General features: G+C 31.4%; 1 pseudogene across 1 annotated transcript in view; it reads left to right on the top strand.

Moving 5' to 3' along the window:
* Positions 1–608: 608 nt before the first annotated feature.
* TEOVI_000614800:pseudogene overlaps positions 609–716 on the top strand; it is a 638-nt pseudogene continuing 530 nt past the window's right edge. Inside the window, exon 1 of the mRNA in view lies at positions 609–716. This exon is cut by the window's right edge and continues 15 nt beyond it. Coding sequence covers positions 609–716 — 108 coding nt within the window.

Below are 716 nucleotides of genomic sequence, written 5' to 3'. Positions count from 1 at the left end.
ATACACTCTTAAACACCTATATCATAAAAATATCAAGTCGTTACTTAAATGTATAAATAAGTTTCTTTAAGTAAACAATATTGTTGTACAACTCAGTTTTTTCTTAAAGTGTCAAATTTTTTCTCATAGAAACCTTAAATTAAATAAAGAATAGGCCATGACATTTTATATCTTGAGAACTTTACGATTACCTTGAGTATTTCATTTATTGTGTTCAATTTCATTATCTTATCAAGAAGATGAAATAAATGAAAAAAAAAAACATAGCTGAAAATGGCCATAAGAGCAATAGAGTGCTTGTGGTTATGGTACAAACTCATGCAACTCAAGGATTGTGTTGACCTATATTGAGTGCCAAACTAAGCCATGTTGAAATTATTACAATTTCGATGAGAGGTTTGTATAGCCATGTTAAAAGACCTAGATGGGTTATGTAATTTTTGGAGAACAGAATACAAGTGATGAGGATATTGTAATAAGTGTGCATGGATCTGATGCTATTTTTAGTAATGAGGTGAAGTATAAGAGTGATGAGGATATTTTAATAACTGTGGACGGATCTGGTGTTATTGTTACTGACGGAGAAAAATATGAAAATGCTGTGGAGTATTTTAGTCATGACAATATCAGAGTGTTATGCTCCTCAGTTGGATTTGCTTATGAACTCAGATCAAAAGGAGCATGTGCAGAGATGTTATTGGTATTTCAATGTGGGC

The sequence above is a fragment of the Trypanosoma equiperdum genome, assembly GCF_001457755.1.
Source record: "Trypanosoma equiperdum strain OVI genome assembly, contig: ctg_1143, whole genome shotgun sequence".
NCBI lineage: Eukaryota > Euglenozoa > Kinetoplastea > Trypanosomatida > Trypanosomatidae > Trypanosoma > Trypanosoma equiperdum.
This window is presented reverse-complemented; position numbering and strand designations above follow the sequence as displayed.